At 43.1% G+C, this 18,027-nt stretch overlaps 1 protein-coding gene across 1 annotated transcript in view; it reads right to left on the bottom strand.

Annotated features, from left to right (window-relative positions):
* The window catches only part of PACRG (parkin coregulated), a 1,423,914-nt gene extending 1,406,095 nt beyond the window's left edge, over positions 1-17,819 (bottom strand). The window contains exon 1 of the mRNA XM_078648640.1: positions 17,473-17,819. Within this exon, the coding sequence (XP_078504766.1) occupies positions 17,473-17,613 (141 nt within the window). The 5' untranslated portion in view covers positions 17,614-17,819. The remainder of the gene's footprint in view (positions 1-17,472) is intronic.
* Between the last annotated feature and the right edge of the window lie 208 nt (positions 17,820-18,027).

Here is an 18,027-nt window from a genome sequence, read left to right as displayed (position 1 = left end):
AAACAGTACAGCCCGAACTGCCAAGCCAGGTTCTCACAGTACCCCTGGATACAAACTAGCCTGGCTGATGAAGGGTAATACCCAGAAACCGGTCCAAGGATGATTGTTTCCAGTCCAGGGAGGACCTGGCTTGGAGGTTCGGTCTGGACTGTTCCCATGAGGCACAGGGTCAAGACTGATTTGCATATGTCTGGGTCTAATCTGGGGTGGCATGGTGAGCAAAAGAACAATGGATTTAACCCAGATCTATTGACTGGGGGTGAATGCATGATTCATTCAGCATTCCGTCCATCATTTGTTTGCGTAGCACTTTTCACCCTAAGTGGGATGGGTATGCCCAGACGTGTGTCCCTTGCTCACTGTGCTACTGGATTCAAGCTAGCCTGACTGATGAAGTGTAATTACCCAGAAACCGGTCCCAGGATGCTTGTTTACGGTCCAGGGAAGACATGGCTTGGCAGTTCGGGCTGGACTGTTCCCATGAGGCACAGGGTCATGACTGATTTGCATATGGCCAGGTCTGAACTGGGGTGGCTTGGTGAGCAAAATAACGATGGATTAAACCCAGATCTGTGACTGGGGGTGAATGTTTTGCCATTGTGCAACATTCCGTCCATCATCTTGTGTGTTTTGCTGTTCACCCTATGTAGGAAGGGTATGTATGCCCAGACGTGGGTCCCTTGCTCACTAAGCCACTGGAGTCAAGCTATCCTGGCTGAAGACGGCTGATAGCCAGAAACCAGTCCAAGGATGCTTGTTTCCGGTCCAGGGAGTGCCTGGCTTAGTAGTTTGGTCTGGACTGTTCCCATGAGGCACAGGGTCAAGACTGATTTGCAAATGGCTGGGTCTAAACTGGGGTGGCATGGTGAGCAAAAGAGTGATGGATTTAACCCAGATCTCTTGACTGGGGGTGAATGTGTAATTCATTCAGCATTCCGTCCATCAATTGTTTGCATAGCACAAAACATTTTTCTGTCACCAATTTATCCCCTATGTAAAACTTTTGGTATCATCACAACCGGAAGGTAACAGTTTACAGTTTACTGGAGAAACTCTATTTATTTACCCCAGGACCTCTGTTTTACTGACGACAGCACAATGTTTCTGTTTTTAAGTCTCACTTGCGGCTAGGGAGTTCAGTTTGAAATTCTTGATGCTTGTCAAAATGACAGATGGGTCTCAAATCAACCAAGCTTTTGCTCCATCCCCCTTGCAGCATGTCAACTGCCAGAGATGCACTGGACAAAAACTGTCCTCTATGGCATATGATTCATTATCTGGGTTTACCCTTTGTGAGACACTAAGGGCCTGATTTATAGTTTTGTGGAGAGTACTGTGTCGCAACTGCGATGGAGTACCCTCTCTCCCAAACTAACGGTCCGCTCAACTCATTTAGAGGCGAGCAGACTTTCAGTATGTTTACAGCAGAATTTACTCAGTCCCTGCTCCCGACATGCACCTCCAATGGCCCGACAGAGTAAGGGTCATCTGAGGATTAGCCATTTGTCAGCCCAGGGCCATCTGAGGTTTGGCCATATGTCTGCCCATCATATTTAGAGTGGGCAGACAAATAAGCAGTTTTCACTGTCCCTCACCACCAGGTGAGCCCTGAAGATAAGGGATAGTGAAAACAGTAAAATGACCCACATGCCATGGGAGAAAACTCCCATGGCGAGGTTGCCATTGTCCTTTGGGATTTTCTTTTTGAGAAAAAAAAACACTGAAAGTTTGCTGTATGGCTCCATCATGTTGACTTTTTTAAGGGCACCAAGCTGCCAGAGGCACCGGTTGTAGGATGACATTGGTCATACGACCAGTATTAAACAGTTATCGTAACTTTGCGTATAGGCACTACAAAACCACTGGTTTTATAATCCAGCACCAGTAGGTGATAGAACGTTCAGATTTTGGTAATACAACCGCTATTGCCTTAATCTAAGCGGGACACATTACCCAGCACACAAGAAGTTGGAAGTACTTTCAACAACCACTGGCAATACAAACAGGTCAAACCTTGTCAAGGTAGTGCAATTTAAAAAAAATATATTATTATTATTGCATGCTAATGCCACAAATACAAATGTAAAAAAAAGAAAGCATTTCGCTCTCTAAAACTGGCAGCCAAATGCTTCAAATAAAAATGTTAAATAAAAAAAAAGAATTGCATATAATTTTAATGTTTCTTCATGGCTAGTGCCTTGAAGGGCGATGTACTTAAAAAAGATACAAAAGCCTTTTTTAAGTAATAATGCACCGTACAAGAAAATCTGATTCTTATTAGCCAGAAAGATACTAAAAGCTTTGAATTACTGTATCCTGAAGACATATGGATGACAAAAAAATACAAAAAAGATAAAGACCATAAAGAATAAAACACTGAGCAGCTTTGGCAAAGTAAAGCATTAGACTACGAGTCCTGACACTGAAGTGGAATTCTTTTAAGAAGAATGTGCACAGGTGATTCATGTTAAAAGCCATCAATCCCAGTGCCAAAGAGACAATGGCGGAAGAGGGATGACATACTGCCCTATGATGTGTGCTATGGTGGGCGTAAGCAAATTGTGAGTGACAACTGAACAGACCAATGGATGAAGGTTAAAAGGAGGGGCTTAACGTACTGGGTCAGGCACTCAGTCTAAGGCTTTTGGATATCCGTGGGATATGGGAGTCTTAGGTGCCCTATCATTTTGCAATCCAGATTTGGTTTCCCGTTAAAGCCCTGGCAATCAGTCTTGGATTTTAGTACACTGATGAACTAAGCTGGATTTCATTGAAAAGACTATAGGATGGGCAGTGGTCGAAGTGGGCGGAATCAGCAGGGCACGCTATGCCCCTACTTCTTTAATTTCATAGAGTCCGCTCCCCTACTTTCTTATTTTAAACCTGCCTCCCGGACAGCAGAAATCGCCAAGCGCGATAGTTAAGGCTCCGCTTTTGGGGACGGGCAGAATGGGCAGAGAAGGAAAAGCACTCTGTCTTTTCCTTCGTGCTCGAAGAAGACAAGGACAGTGTCCAGCTCTTCTGCCGCTGGCAACCCCCCCCTTTCTTTGTTCCCCCTCTTCCCTCTCTATTTGTCTCACCCGTTCTCATTTTGTGAAAACCAAAACTTCAAGAAATGGGTATTACCTTCTCTTTCCTTCTTTTATTTATTTGCTCCTCTGTGAAAAGGATCCAAAAAAGAAAAACACTTTTGCTGGAAACATTGTCTTTTTGTGACATTTTTCAATTTCTAAGTGCAGCCTCAGGGTGGAGAGAAATAAAACATTCAAAATCTGAAAAATAGCTAACTAACTAACTAAAGCACGACAGAGTGGTTGCAAGGTGACCAGATTGATTTAGCGCTACTTTTGTTTTCTCGTCTCTCTTTGAACAACATTGTTTTACCTGGGCTGAAAAGTGCACTGTTCCTGGAGGTACTGAAATACCTGCTTGATGGATGAATTGGAAAACAAAGGGCCAGATGTGCGACCATTTGAAATTGTGACTCACAGATTGAGATTGATTGCGAGTTGCAATTTGTGAATCTCAATTTCAAATGTACAACAGTGTCTGAGACACTGATTGCGATTCCCAATAGGGTCGCAAAATGCGAGCCTCATGAATATTATTGAGACGTTCACAATTTGTGTACCCATTGGGAATGGCTGGCCCTCACAGGGATGGTGGCCTACTAGGCTCAGCAGACCTCCATGTCTGAGACTGCTTTAAATAAAGCCATTTTTTTTAAATGCAGCCGTTTTCTTTAAAGGAAAGCGGGCGGAGTTAAAAAAAAAATTAAAGGTTTTCGTTTCATTTTTTAAGGGCAGGCAGTAGTCCCTGGGACCTCTGCCTGCCCCTAAAAAATATTTTCCCCTTTGCGATGGCATTACCACCCTCCTAAACAGGGCGGTAAATAGCGAGTGTTTTGCAAACGCAATTGCGGGCGCAAACCATTTGTACATGGCTTGTGAGTCCCTATCAGGAAGGGAACGCCCCTTCCGAATAGCGAGTCTTATTTATCTGTGACCGTCCCCGTTTTTTAGTTTTAAAAATCTGAGTGGTCACCCTACTCAACAGAATGACTTTTAGCAGTGAGAATGACACAGCTGAACAAGCGCCCACTGATACCACCGATGCACGGTACGCTGCTCTTACACGAGCCACTTTAAATGAAAATGCGCACTGTCCAGATCGCCATGTCTTCTCTGTTGTATTTCATGCGCTCCTTCTACTTCGACTGAATTTCACGGCTCAACGTCCACTTGCAAAATATTGAAATATGCTCGCGCGCCAAGTGGCGCGTGCATTTTCTGAACATAATCGGGACCATCCATTCAGACAACAACTGAGACATGGTTCATCTCCTGTTAGCTGCACATCAATCGTGCCTTCCATGTACTCGGAGGCAAAGTACATTTACTATCCTTACACAGACAGCTTAATGAAGCTGAGAAAATGGCCTTCGGATGGACAGAACTAATTCCTTTCCGTCTCGCCTATGGTGGCAGAAAGCCTGAAACCAGCACTTAAACAAAAGGGAGAGAACTCCAGCCCCTGGTACTCGCTGGTGCAGGTGAAAAACTCGATTCTGCCTCTCTCCTAGTAATATATTTGAATGGTTCGCGCCGCAACGAACATGGTGCGCATACATGTGCAACGATGTACGGCATAAATCAGCCCTTAATTATTTTTGTGCGAAAAGAAAACACACCGAGTCGCATAAACGCTAAGGATAAGATTATATATTGTAAACCAATGTATTGCACTCCCTTGTTGACAAAGTTTCAAAGCATCAAATGGTAAGAGAAAAGTCATTTGTATTTGATCTTTTGTGCTTCTCCTATAAACTTGGAATGTGTTTTCATTTTATACCAAAAAATAATACTAATGAATTCTACGTTGTAAGCACTTTTTATAAATGTTGGAATTATGATGGCAGAACTTTACGGTATGTCATATTTACGGGGGCAGTTTTCTATGTTATTTAATTATTATTTTTCACAGCTGCATATTTGTGAACATTTAAAATCTAATATAAGAAAAAGAAAAGGGGAAACATCAGTTTCAGTTCCCTGCATTGTATCGCTTCGGGAAAAAAAACGTATTTTTTCATACAATAAAGTCAACAATATGGTTTGAATCAGCACCTTTTATATGGATGCACAAAACAGTCACGGCATGCACTGGAGTTACCGCACACCAGTTTTGGTGCTTTTATCAAGCTTTTCAACATTTCACACCAAGGGCCCATGGAGTATTTGCAGAGCCATAAACAGATTGGGGTGAAATCTCTCAATTAAGACTATGGCCCAGATGTACTGAGCATTTTAACATTTTAACAGGTGCAAACATTCCAATGCTGTGCGTGCGACCGTTAAAATGCTTTTGAATGTACTAATTACATTTTAGAAGTTTCTTTAGGACTCAAAAATCAAAGGTTCTTTTGTGACCACGGTCCAGCCTATGTTTTAATTTTCACAGTCTTCTTATGAGATATCATCACATGATAATGATACCGTATTTCCAGTTTGTTGTCGAACAGGGATCAAACACCAAGAAATCAAATTAGCGATAATGTTCTCTTAAAACTATATGAAATGGTACTGTGGTGGGTTTTTTTTTATTTATTTTTTTTAACTGAGGAATATGACTTTTTGGAATGCACTAAACACATTTTAAGAGTTTCCTCAGGGATAAAACAACAAAGGTTCTTTTGTAAAAAATTCCATGGTCCTTCCTATGTTTACATTTTCACAGTCACTTGTGAGCTTACATCATATGATAATGACAGCTTATGCCCAGCGCGTTGTCAATCAGGAAATTTCTTTGTATTTGATCCTTGATCGACAACACGCTGGGCGTACGGTGTCATTATCATGTTACAAATCTGATAACTGTGAAAATTAAAACATAGGATGGACAATGAACTTTATTACAAAATAATCCATCCTGTGTTTTAATTTACACAGTCACACAGAGCTAATCCCTGATCGACAACATGTTGGACCTATTCTGTCAATATCATGTGACAACATCTTATAAGTGACTGTGAACATTAACACATAGGATGGACCATGGATTGTATTACACATTCGCAACTCCATCTGGCAGCCCGAGCTACTGGGTTCCCAATGTGCGGCCTGCACAGACAATGGTCCCTGCAGACATTGACACTATTCTCTCAGCTATCCACGTGTCCAGAGAGGCAGTTGAGACTAAGGTAGGAGAAGTTCGGTTGACACAGCGCTCCGCAGGCAGGGCCTCTGCAATGGGGCTACGAGGGGGATTGAGGCTGAGGATAGGCTTTCCGGGGTCGAACATGATATCATCACCTTTAAAGCTAACATGGCAAAGATGCTCTCCTTAACAGCTAACCTTGAGCAGAAACCAGAGGAGGCTGAAAACAGATCAAGGCAGAATAACTTGCGCTTTATGCTGTTCCCTGAGGAGGAATAGGCTCAGTCCCCTGTGACATTTCTTAAAACCTTGTTAAATCCTGGATACCTGAAGAGGCACTGCCGCCATGGTTTTTGCTGGAGCAAGCACAATGCTCGCTTACCCCACGGCATCCCCTGGGGACACCCTCAACCAATAATCACCCGCTGCTCAATTACTGGGACAGTGATGCTATTCTGTGTGAGGCCCACAAGGCTGGACCCCTGAAGTTCTAGTCCAATCACATAATAGTTCTTCCCAGACTACTCAGGCTCAACCCAACTCTAACGGAAAAAATATCATCAGAATGTATGCTGTAACATGACCTGGTGCTGCCATCATGTACCAGGTTACGTCCAAAGCACGAGGGCTACATCCAAAACACGAGTGTCGCTCAACTATTGCAAGGTGCAAACAAATACATGTTAGGGTTCTGCTGAAATATTCCAGATAAAGATAATAAAATGATGGTCAATGTTTCACCCTTCTAAGTTTGCCCGAGAAAACTGACAGAGTTGGGGTGAATGCTCCCTCAGGTCACTGGTGATCATTGATGCTCAAATAGGCCCAGAACACTCAGCGACAGTGGTTTAGCTCACTTTGTGTAAGAAGAGACTACCTGGAGGCGGTTGATTACCCAGAATATGGGGACTGTTGCTTAGGAGTATAGCTAATTTGTGCATTATGTGTGTACCAAACAGGATACTTATTACCTACCTCAGCACTGGAAGGACTTAAATTCCGGCTATTGGCAATCCATTACAATGGTGGAGAAGTGTGGCTCAATGGTTAGAGCAGGCAGACCTTGATGCAGAGCTCTGGCCAGGGACCAGGGTTCGATTCCCGCCTCGGCGGGTCTCCGGCTCATTAATTCCCCTGACTGGATATTCTCGCCTCAGTGCCTGTTCTGATCATGGGTCCCACGCTGCAACTCTGGGCAATAGCTTGCTTAGTCTCCACAACGGCCCCAAAAGCGCTGGGATGCCTGGCTGCACCTGGGGGGTGCCCAGGAGTGGACATTTCCAAGGAAATCCAGGAAGGGTTCCTAAGCGGTATACGGACAGCGCCGGGACACCTCCGGTGGAGGTAGCTGTGCGCTTTACAAATTCCTACATTTACATTTTTATTTATTTATTTTACAATGGACAGAAAGGATCTACCAGGGGATACAGCATATCCTGCCCAGCCTATTCAGATATTCTGTATCGCTACAATTTGGATCGAACAGTAATGTCCAATGAAATGTAGCCGATCATAATCCTCTGATATACAGCCAAGTATGAAGAACAAAAATTATCCTGAATACATTTTTCAAATTCTCTAAAAAATTACTGCATATACCTTTACTGTGCTACCACAGTAAGGTTTAAATAAATGCAAGGCGCAAGGCATTCTTTGTGGCTATCCTGTACGCATGGAAGGGATGGAGCCCCAAGTAAAAATTCACATAAAGAGATGGACACCAAGGGCCCTATAATGAGTCTGGCGGTCCAAGGACCGCTAGCCAGACTCGTAATGGCACGGCGGTGGCGGACCCAGCCACACTGGAGGCCCGACCACCCAATTACAGCTTGGGCAGTCAGACCGTCCTGGGACCGCAACCTCCACCAAGGAACCCCCGTTCCCTGCTGTAGGAGTGGCGGTCAGAGGCTGCAATATGCTTGTCAGGACCACCACGGTCCAGACAAGTATATTACTAGTTTTCTCTCTGCTAGGCTTTTCATGGCAGTTCCACCGCCATGAAAAGCCTGGTGGAGAGGAAACTAAGGGCCCCTTGCCTCAAACATATGTGAATGGAAACATGTGCCCCCCCCTGTGTGCATGCACATAGGTTCCTGCACGACATGGACTTTCAAGTCCATGCCATGCAGGAACCTTGTGAGGTGTCACTATTGCAGTGCTTTTTTAAAAAGACACTGCTGCCTTTGAAAGGGCACGGCAGGGGAAACCGCTACGCCGCCCGCCAGCCAGACCACTGAAAAGTAGTAATCTGGCAGGTAGGGGGCGGCAACCTTCAGTGGAGTGGTGGCACGGCGGTTTGCACCGCCGAAAGATCGTAATAGGGCACTAAGTGTTTAGCTGATTATCATTGCATCCTAGATTGTCATGAATTTTGTGGGCACTATCTCTTATATAACCTGCATGACACCCATAAGACGCATCGCTCGGTAAGGGATGGTGCAGTCCTCAAGAACAGGAGGCAATGTCTCCCTGGTGATAAGATTCAAAACAGCAGTTCAAAAAGACAGTAAAGAAATAAGAATGACTCAAAAAGAGAGTTTGAGATCAATAAATTAAAAAAACCATGAAGGTTTATTAAAATATTGAAGTGCGAATCAAAAAGGAAAAAATATAATCAGGTTTGAATAATCAGTTGTACGGCATAGGAATCAATTGTCATAAAGGCTCTTTAGCAATTAAGATTGATGCAGCAATGAGCAAAATCTGAAAAATAGGATAAGTCAAACATGTGCAGCACATCGACAGGGAATCTGTCAGCAATCACTGGTAGGGACCCAAAATGATCTGGCTCACCTCTAAACTCAAAGTTTTTACAGCAAATGTCACCATAGAAAATAATAATAAAGGCACTGATGGCATGGTGTGAGCAAATGTATCAGCATTACAACAAATCACAGTTCAACATTTAAAATCGTCATATAATTTCACCCATAGAAAAGCATAAAGACTCAAAGACCTTGTGTTGTCCCAAAAACACAAAGAGGGCAAGACTGAGGGAGCCAACGCATCCTTCACAAATGCAGCAAATAAAAAAGTCTACTCACTGGGATCACTGAATCAGACCTCTAAGTGGCTCTGGATGGTTAAGGTCTAACTCAAAGAACACTCCAGTGCAGCTTTTGAAGGGAGTGAGTGAAAGTTGGGAGGATCTTGATGCTGCCGCAATAAATTAAAGCTGACTCCAGAAGCAATAATCCAGCTAAACTGATGAACTGCACGGGTGCGTCACTCACAAAAACCATGTTGCACCATCCTGAGTCCAAAAAAGAACGTGCATAGTCACACTGTATCTCATGTTTTTATTGCGTAATGCTATAAATGCCGAATAAAGATGGATTAAAAAAAGAAACCAAGAATGTAGACCAGTCATTGAGAGTCTCTAATAAAGTTACACTCTTCCTGATGAGTTTGTCAGTAAATCTCCCAGACAGGAATATACTTTGGTGTCTCTGATGAACATGCTACCGGTTTTCATGACCTTTTCTTGAACCGCGGGCCCAATTTATAGCAATAGAAACTCACAGGAATTACAGTATTTACCATCGAGGCAAGGACAGAGTAGAGCTGGGAGAAAGATATTAAGCACCCTTCGACACAACCTAATTCCCTCCAGGCAGGCAACATTAGCCCACTGCCCAGAACGTCTTTAGACTAGTTTAGAATGAAGGTAATAATTAACCATTAATTGCATCCAGTAACTGCTGTTAATTTCTCTCTCTGCAATTATGGGCCCTGAACCATAGAGAAGGGTGCATACATTAACAGTCAATATTCCCCGGTCACTAATGGTAATGCAGTGCTCCCACCCCCCTTAGAAAAGGAGCATCAACCACAACTCATGAGGAGCTCCTGAAGAAGGGCTCCTCAGGCGGACAGTGCTCATCTGCTTTTATTTCTCTTTTTACCAAAACTCATGTTTCAGTGCCTGGCCCTCCCCCTCTTGCCTCACAACAGAGAAAGCCCAAATGGACACATAAAAGTAAGGGGGAAAACGGCCATGTTTGTTTCTTCTATCTGACGGCCATTTGTAGAAAGGGCTCATGATCTCACTCAGCAAGATAATGGGTCTTCTTTCTACTTTTGAAAAAAATCAAAACTCACACTCCTGCGTGTGGCTCCTCCATGTGAGTATTGGGGGGAAAAGTAGAAAGAAAGGCAGCGGATCACCAGGTGCTCAGAGAGAGAGAAGAAGAGGAGGTCAGCTCTCGGTGCACTTTCTGTGTGGAAGTAAATAGTGCAGCTGAGGGATATGCTGGGAAAGAGGTTTAAGGAGACAGTACAGCCTGAGCACGGCGGAGGGATGGCCTGGAAGCTGGCAGCCAGGGGAGCAGTAGCTATAGCCAGCAAAGAGAGCATGCTGATTGGTCAACTCCCAACTGGAGTTCTATTATTAGTTATCGTATTCAGTATCGTCTTTATTGTGTAATTACTCAAAATCATTACAAAGATATTTAAAAATGGAAAGCACCAGTAAAAATATAGCATATGACAGAAATGCCAATACATTGTCTAGAGGCATTAAAAATTTCACTTATTACATTTGAAACATTAGCAACACATAACTTTAAAACCCAAAAGTGATTCAGTGAACATGCAGGGGCACTCTATGCACATACATAAATGTAAGTGAAGGATGCCCTGGTGCACAGTGTGTGCATTGACAAGGCCCAATGTAACCAAACTATTCGATGAAGCGCGCCGGGATAAGGCTCCTACACACGATAGTTCCAGGAAATCAGGCCATGGCTTATCGTACCCGTTTTCGGAGGGGGAAACTTTCGGTTTAAAGTGCCACGTGCTGGTCATGATAGGCATGCAAAGTGGTATGGTGTAGCTTTCCCTGGTAAAAACTTTCTGAATGCGGGAAAGCAAGCTATTTGCTAAAAGTGCCACATGCTACGTCAAAAGGGCATAGAAGACGTACATAATAAAGTGTGACATGCCCTGTGGATAATATGTCACATGGTGGCAGCAAGCTATTCGCTTAAGATGCCACATGGTAGGTCAAAAAGGGCATAGAAGACATACGTAACAATAAAGTGCGACGAGCCCTGTAGTTAAAATATCACAAAGTGAAACCTAGTGCATCAAGTCATAGCTGTCATTAGCCTTCACACTAAGTTGCTGAAAGGATTTCCCATGTCCAGCAGCTCAGTTGGCTAGCGGCGCGCAGGAGTCCGGCTTCAGCAAAGAACTTGCATATCTGTGCTAGTTCCATTGGGACAGAAGTAGTATACATGTATGTCAACGCCTCTTTGCAAGTCCTTATCCCATTTTGCTGAAAGATTGCTCTTAAATACATTCGCCTCTAGTGTGGCATTGCAGGACAAAAGCACAAAATATGCTCAGCCAATTCAGATTGGTGTTGCCACAGACAACATTGCTTATGCCCAGCAGGAGTGTTTTTCCAATGGAGCCTATATTCCCATATGGGCAAAGTTAGAAGCCTGGTCTGCAGTATGTTCTGTAGGGCTTGTCTTCCCAAAGCTACTTTCAAATATAGTTGGCATGAGATATCTTCATGCGATTTGGTGAGAACCTCTGCCCCAGGCGTGTTTCTAATTTGTTCTATGTCCTGCTCCCTTGATACACACTTGCCTAGCACATTTACCAGCCTCTTTAATCTATCCATTGTTATTAATGGATCTGTTGTGCACTTTTGAGACAAGTTAGTATTAGTCATACTACGCTATGTGCCCTTATTGATATTGTGTAATAATTCAAAATGTTATCAGTTGTTGAAATAAAAATCAAGTATTCAAACAACTGCCTGAATAAAGATAGGTATAGAGAATATAGTAAACTGATCTTAGCCCTTTTAAAACATGCTCTCCCTATAGCCAATTCTCTTGGCTCAGCAACCTGTAGTTTAAAACCTAAACAGTGCATCTGCTCCAAAATGTCAAGTCTACCCTATAATGCACTATTGCATAGTACTAACACTTGTTCATGGCCCACACAGCACTGGCCAGCTTCTCCTTGACTCTGAAGCACAGCTTCTCTAGGATTAAGGTCTCAGAACTAGCTTCAGTTTTAAAAGAACAGATCATCAGTCCAAGCAACTATCCCTGTTGTGCAGGAATGTTAGCACATCACACATTTAGCACTGCTATCCTACAGCCCACCTCCCTTGACATGGTCTTCATCCATAGTGATAAGTAATGTAATCAGTACTCGCTGTCCAGAAAGCATCAAGTGTGGATAAATTATATGTAGGTGGTCACTACTCTTCCTAGATCACCGCAAGGAATCCTGTCGGCTTTCCCGTCCCACAATTTTTAGCTTGCTGTTACTCTTAATTTGACCTAGACTCAGACCCCAACCTGAACAAACCTAAAGTGTTGATATTCTGTTGAGCGATCATGCCTAGTGATTTTTCAGCATCTACGAAGAATAAAGCATTGAAAACACAAGTAAAAGCCTTGTGGTTTAAGAATGTATCCATAGACAAATTTAATGCCAAACGCCACAATGAAACTGCATGCAGATAATATTAGATACGTGATCAAAAGAAAGGTAGTATAGGGTTATACACCTTCTCTAAATCATAGCACTATTTTAACCCAGAGACATATACTTTGATCTAAAATCAGATAAGTGTGTTTTTTCCAAATAGAACATATTTTTCGGACAATAGTTTGAGTGGTTATCCATGTCTGAATAGCCCTAATTGCTAGGGCATCCGTAGGTAACTGTGCATGTCTGATTTGACTTAATGAAGGAGAAGAGAGGAGTGCTGAGACGAACTTTAATAGAAGGGCTATGCACAATTCACTAAGACATTGGGTTAAAAACTGCAGAAAGATTAGAAGTCGCTGTCTTGGAAACTGGTCAGAACCGCTTTTAATCTGACATGAGAGGAGCAACTGACTCCAACAAAGCTGGTCCCACTATGATGATCCAATCGATATTTTTCGGCAGGGACTAACTCGTGAATTTTGAGAAGGAAGACATTCTTACTCATGGTTAATGGAAACAACCGTGCATATATCTGTAATTTTATGACTGTATCCCTGATGGTTGCATTGTGAGGTAAAGCTTACACTCTATACAGTAGGCCTGAGTTGATTATGGGGACAAGCTGTTGATAAAGGCAATAGGTGTGATTTGTTCGAAGTGCAATGGTATGTCGAATGTAATGTGTCTGATCTGCGTATTATGAAACGTTATGACAAAGGCTAAGACCTCCCTTATTCATTGAGAAAAGCATTTGTTAAAGCTCATATGCCCTTAACAGTAGATTGTTGGTACAACTACACTGTGTTACAGGCTGTGAATGGGTATTTTGTTTTATGAAATCTCACAGACTACCTGATTAGTCAAGGGTTTGGGTATTGATCACCTCCTCTGACAAACCCTTGGGTTAAACATGATTAACTGTCATAATCCTTGATAGGCTATTTTGAGAGGGTTTGTATACTGTTTTGCCAACTGTACTTTTGTAAGTATTTGTAATTAAATAACTGTATGCATGATAGTTGCCAGTGTTTGTGCAATTCACCTGTCTTGGTTATGGTATCAAACGAACAGTAAAGGCTATGGGCTTTCTTGTTTCCTTAGAAAACATTATGTCATATTCCTTAGGTTTGAACTGTTCATTATTAACATTTATGACAAAGCCAGTAGCCTGACTTAAGTATTGTGAAAACAATGTACTAATGGTTTATTTTGTACATATCCGTAATTTAATTACATTATACCTGATGGTTGTAGTATGGGAAAGTTAAGGCTCACTACGGTAGGCCGGAGATGGTTATGGTGTCAAGACAATATGAAAAGCTATACGCGCAATTGGTTCATTGTGAAAAGATATATTAGATTCCATAGATCTTATTCATTTAATAAAAATTGTTATGACAAATCCAGTAGGTCGGATTTATTTGCAATGAAACAAATATATTCAAGACAACAGGCCTTTAAGGGTGAATTGTTACTGCACAGTGTTAAAGCTTGCAGACATGTATTTTGATGCATAAAGTTGCACAAATTACTTTTATAGGCCTGGACTGTGGTTTTGGTTAGCCCCTTTGACAAATCCTAGTGGTAGGCTATTTGCACTGTAATAATTCCCGCTAGAACCCTTACGGAAAACCTGATAGGCTTACTTGCCTTCCCCTGGTCTTTACAACAATGAGGCAGACAATAGAGATTGAGACTCCTGAGATCTGTCAGTAAAGGACCTCTTGCAGGTGGAGGTACATTAATAGTACCTAAGTGACTGTGGACCTGACTGCAGCTGGTACCACATTGACTGATACCACCATATTAGAGCATGGTATTTTTCATTTTTTATTATTATTTATTTACATGAAAATAGCAGAGTGACTACAAGTGGGTCCTGAAGAATGCCATGAACCAGTAGGTCACACAGGCAGAAATATGTAGACCTTAACTCAGTAGGGAATAACTATACCCCTATTTGTCACTAAGCTTTTTAGCTGTAACTATTGGGGACATCTATTAATGTTACTTTTCTCTCCCATGAGTTAGTTTTGATTCACTTTTTGAATTTTATTTGCACTCTGCCACTCACTCCGTCTTCCATTGGATGATTGAAAGCACCTCAAGCTCCTATCCTGAGGGGGAGTTGTAGCCCACACTGTGTACCTTGCGGTCACAGTGTTTAAGAGGGAAACCAATGATGAAGCATGTCACCTTTGGGTGAGTGAGGGTCCTCGTCTTAAAAAGACTATTGCCCTTTTCCCAACACTTGCCTGCCATGATCTTGTAATTAAACAAAACATGAAAAATACATACATACATACCAATATCCACATAGAAGGGCTTTCTGTCAGCCCTCTTCTGCCATTGGTCTCTAAGTGTCATTTACACACTGCCTCAATCCCTGACAGCAAACAGCATTGGGCAATCGGTCTGCCACTTCAGCCATTAGATCTCTTTCCCTGTGATAGCATTTGCCTGATCACATCTGCATACCCACCTGAAAAACAATATGTTTCTTTGCCATTTCTTCAGGTTTCCATTTTCTTCATTTTATGAGCCCTCTTTCATTTTTTTCGTTCTCTAATTTTATTTTATGGCTTGATGTAGCTCTCCAAACGGTGCTAACGGGTCATTTGCTTGCCACTCATTTCATGTGTAGTGCGTTGCTTCCTTCATGGCCACTGTTTCTAAACAAGGAGACTATCGTGGAATGGTATTGTCCATGATATATCATTGTTTTACCATTCCGAGGTGGCCATCACATTGTTTCTAAACATGCCAGTCATGCTGTAACCTTAAGACAATTAATTATACACTGCATACAGTACCCTTGTGCAGCGCCCTCACACTGGTGTGTTGAATTGTATTTTTTATTCCAACCACGTGCCCATTCTGTTTAGGTGGCAGATTCTTTTCTTTTGTCTACTTTATTCTTTTAATTTATCTTGCATAACATCTTCTGTCTTTGTGTGTTTTTGTGGTTGTGTAAGTGAGTGCAAGAATGAGTCAGTGGGTGGATTAATGGATACACAAGTCCAAGACAAGTGATAGAGTGTGTGGGTAATGACTTACTGAGAACCAAACCCAGCAATGACTAAAGATGGACTTCATTTATGAGCCAGGCCTATTGGCATTGCCAATGCTTGTTCTGTTTGACAGTACATTGTTCTGTACGAGGCCATCTACACGGTTATTTCCAACACGTTTAAACCCTATTGTTTTCCCCAAGCAAAAGCGGCCTGTAATGTTTGAAACATTTAACATTACAGGACGAACATAGTCAACATATGCCAAAATAAGGAGATTGGGGACAGATTTATCAGACACAAAAAAAATGATCACTTGTTTGTATCAACTTAAACCTGATGGGCCCAATTAACGAAGGTACTTACATGTAGTAAAGTCACGAGTGCAGATCCTTCATACACGTGGCGGAGTCTCCACCCCCATTGAGGAGTCTCCACACTCGTAGCGGAGTCTCCGCACCTGTGCCATAATCTCCACATTTGTGGTGGGATCTCCACAGTCCACACAGCGTACTGTAGAGAGTGCGCTGTGCGCAGATTCCACCATGAGAGTGGAGACTTTGCACTCGTAACTTTACTACATGTAACCTTCGTGAATCGAGCCCGATAGTTGTGAAGGGTGTCGTGAACAAGAAAACTATTGGTGAACTGAGTGAAAGAGGTCATGAGTAGTCAGTCGTCAGAGGAGCTTTGTATCCATGCTTCCCATCAACTCAAAAGTTCATGGCTCTAAAACAACGTGAGTGGCGGCTCTCTAGTTATGCCAACTAAGATGGACATTTTCAGTGTGTTTCTATGTAGTTCATATTGTCTTTATTGTGCTCAGTCATAAGGGGCATTTATCCCAAAAGAAGCTGCAGTGGCAAAGTACATGTTTCTTTTAATTTATGATTAGTATGAAGTAGAATGCTGGTAATTTGGATGTTGATGAAACGTGAGCAAGTTTTTTATAATATAATTTTAAACGTAACCAGGTGTAGCTTCTGCATTTAAGTTAAGCCACCTAGGGGATACCATGTGATACCCATATTCAGATTAACTCCTTTCACATACCCTCTGTGTTTAATGCAAATTCTTCCCATTCAAGAGTCAGCAGAAGTTGTTCGGGCAGGTGAACGCTTTGATTGTGCTCCATGGAAACCACAAGTAAATGTAAGTATGTGCGCACACAACTATAGGCCCTGTAGCTGGAATGAGAAAGTCTTATTTAAACGTAGATGTGCTGTGAGAAGGATCCTTAAATAAGAGCTAATGCTTTTGAACTGTCTCGCTAATTATCTGCCAAACATGAAACATGTCTGCGTTTTTGTATACGTAACTGTATGTAGACCATACAGCTTAAGTATCTACTCTCTGGATATAACCTGTGAGCTGGTCAGAATTGGAGCTTTGTCTCTTTAACTACCTGGAGAGTCGATGATATGGTTTCCAGATGACTCCTTGTCACTGGGACACATTTCCCATCCTGGCCAAATTCCTGTGAATAGAAAGGTGCTAACGATTTTTACTGTGACCCAAATTCAAGGGAATGTGATTCAATTTGAGCCTGTAAAGGTAAATCTCAAGCTGAACGCGAATATTCGTTTTATTCTAGGCTGGAGTCGCCATTTCTAAACCAGGAAACAGGCGTCCATGGTTACAATAACTGAATTGGGAAGGAAATAGATAAAAAAGGGAGGTGGAGATGTGAATTTCCCATCTCCGTCACAACATCACTCCGAAAAAAAATGCACAACTCTAACCCCTTTATGCAGAGGGGGCTTACACACACTTTATCCCACCACTGCTATTGCTGATGGTTACAACAATGGATGGGCTGGCTGGGGGGATGCTGCTGGTCACTCACCACCGAATTCTTCATGAGGGCTCTGACAGTGAAGGCCTGGGGGTGCTTGCTACTGCTGCCCGCAGCCTCCCTCCTGAAGGCGGCCTTCTCGGGGGCTCCTTTCACCTGCGGTTGCTTCTGCTGTTGTTGCTCTGCAACCATCTCTGTCTGACCACCGGCCTCGATCCTGAGGGCTGGCAGGGTGCTGGGTTTCGGGCTCCCGGGCGGCGGGTGGCAGGGTCGGATGGACTCGGGGACCGGGGCTCGGTGCGAGGCTCCCGGCGTAGATCGCTCTGCCTTGGGCAGCGGTAACCGTCTGCTGCTCTTACCTGCGATAGCAACGCACGCCGCGCACTGACCGTTGCTAGGCGACCAGTCAACATTCTTTTGGAGCCTCCCAGTTTCCGCATTGCCCTACGGACTACGCTTCCCATCAGACACTGGGCCTTCGCGCGCGCGCCGGTGCCCGCGCGCTCTGCTGGGCCAACGTACTTCTTCTGTGCTTTCTTTGGTTGCTCGTTTTGGGCCCCAAGTTATGCCGAGTCCCTTGTCCCTATTTCCCACCCTAGTATCGCC

Source organism: Lissotriton helveticus, chromosome 6 (assembly GCF_964261635.1).
Source record: "Lissotriton helveticus chromosome 6, aLisHel1.1, whole genome shotgun sequence".
Taxonomy (NCBI): domain Eukaryota; kingdom Metazoa; phylum Chordata; class Amphibia; order Caudata; family Salamandridae; genus Lissotriton; species Lissotriton helveticus.
Note: the sequence above shows the minus strand (reverse complement) of the source record. Positions and strands in the feature narration are given on the sequence as shown.